The sequence below is a fragment of the Sinocyclocheilus anshuiensis genome, unplaced genomic scaffold, assembly GCF_001515605.1.
Source record: "Sinocyclocheilus anshuiensis isolate Anshui unplaced genomic scaffold, SAMN03320099.WGS_v1.1 scaffold2144, whole genome shotgun sequence".
NCBI lineage: Eukaryota > Metazoa > Chordata > Actinopteri > Cypriniformes > Cyprinidae > Sinocyclocheilus > Sinocyclocheilus anshuiensis.
This window is the reverse complement of record NW_015547642.1, coordinates 227,071-228,410: the sequence shown is the minus strand read 5'-3', so window position 1 is coordinate 228,410 and position 1,340 is coordinate 227,071. Positions and strand designations below refer to the sequence as shown.

Below are 1,340 nucleotides of genomic sequence, written 5' to 3'. Positions count from 1 at the left end.
TTCCTGTTTTTTTTTTTTTTTTTATCAGCCAAAACCCTTTTATCCTTTATTATTTTTAAATATTAATTTATTTATTTTTTATTAATATTTAAATAATTTAATGACACATTCACTTGTTCACAGTTCTCTGATGTCGGTTAATGCTTACATGACATGCAGCTAAACAAATAAAATAATTCACATTTTTTGTTTAATTTTGATTGTTTTTATTTTTACATTAAGTTATTTATATTATTTATTTTACATAAAATATCTTCTCTTTTTGTTAACATTGAGTTCATATAAAATATAGTTTTTAGTAAGCATTTTATTTTGTTTTTAAACTTTTTTTCTGTTTTATCAAATGAAATTTCATATACTTTTAGTAATGATTTATTTTGGATTGTATTTTAAAGTTTCATTTTAATTTATATTAAATCAAATATATAATCTTTTTTAGCAAGCATTTTATTTTAATTGTATTTATTTAATTAATAACGTTTCATAAACTCAAGAACTCCAGTTTGGGAAACCCTGATCTAATGTGATCTTATATAAAATCTGAAGTATTGATGCATTATCTGTTGTATTGATTTTAACGTATGCTGATCTACATTTAGCATAAATTTAAGTAATATGTGAGGACATGTTATATTGCTGATTTTGGGGCTTGAAATAAATTATTTGTTTTAATCGTCATGAAATTGAAAAGTCACAATGCAAAAAGTGTAAATGTTCCTTTAAACCATCTTTATTGGTATATTTCATGCTAAATATAAATTCCTTTAATCTGGAATGAAATCTGGTTCTGGTGAGATTCGTCCAGTAGTTAGTAACACAGAAGCTTCACTGATGGTCTTTGTGTTTCAGCGGCGGCTCTGGGGAATCTGGTGTCTGATCTGGCTGGACTCGGGTAAACCGCTTCACTAACCGTGTGAACTAGTGTGCGGGTGAACTAGTTGTGTGTGTTAGTAATGCTGTGTGTAGTTTAGCAGGTTACGTGGAGGCTCTGGCTGTGCGCTTCGGGATGCAGATCCCTGATCTCACACCGAAACAAGTGGATATGTGGCAGACCAGAGTCACTTCACACATGGTGAGATGCGCGTGTTTGTGTGTGAGTGTGAGAGTGTGTGTGTGTGTGAGTGAGTACGTGCAAGTGAGGTTGCGAGCATGTGTGTGCATGCAAGTGTGTGTGTGTGTGTGAGAGAGTTTGTGTGTGTGTGTATGAGTTTGCGTGTGAGTGTGTGTAAGTTTGTGCGTGTGTGTGTGTGAGTTTGCGTGTGAGTGTGTGAGAGTTTACGTGTGTGTGTGTGTGTGTGTGTGTGTGTGTGAGAGAGTGTGTGTGTGTGAGTGTGTGTGAG

The 1,340-nt window shown here is 33.3% G+C and overlaps 1 protein-coding gene across 2 annotated transcripts in view; it reads left to right on the top strand.

The window, feature by feature from the left end:
- The window catches only part of LOC107701897 (transmembrane protein 65), a 10,056-nt gene that overhangs the window by 7,457 nt on the left and 1,259 nt on the right, over positions 1-1,340 (top strand). For both annotated transcript variants that reach the window (XM_016504042.1, XM_016504043.1), the window contains exons 6-7: positions 850-892; positions 967-1,072. In XM_016504042.1, coding sequence (XP_016359528.1) covers positions 850-892; positions 967-1,072 — 149 coding nt within the window. The remainder of the gene's footprint in view (positions 1-849; positions 893-966; positions 1,073-1,340) is intronic.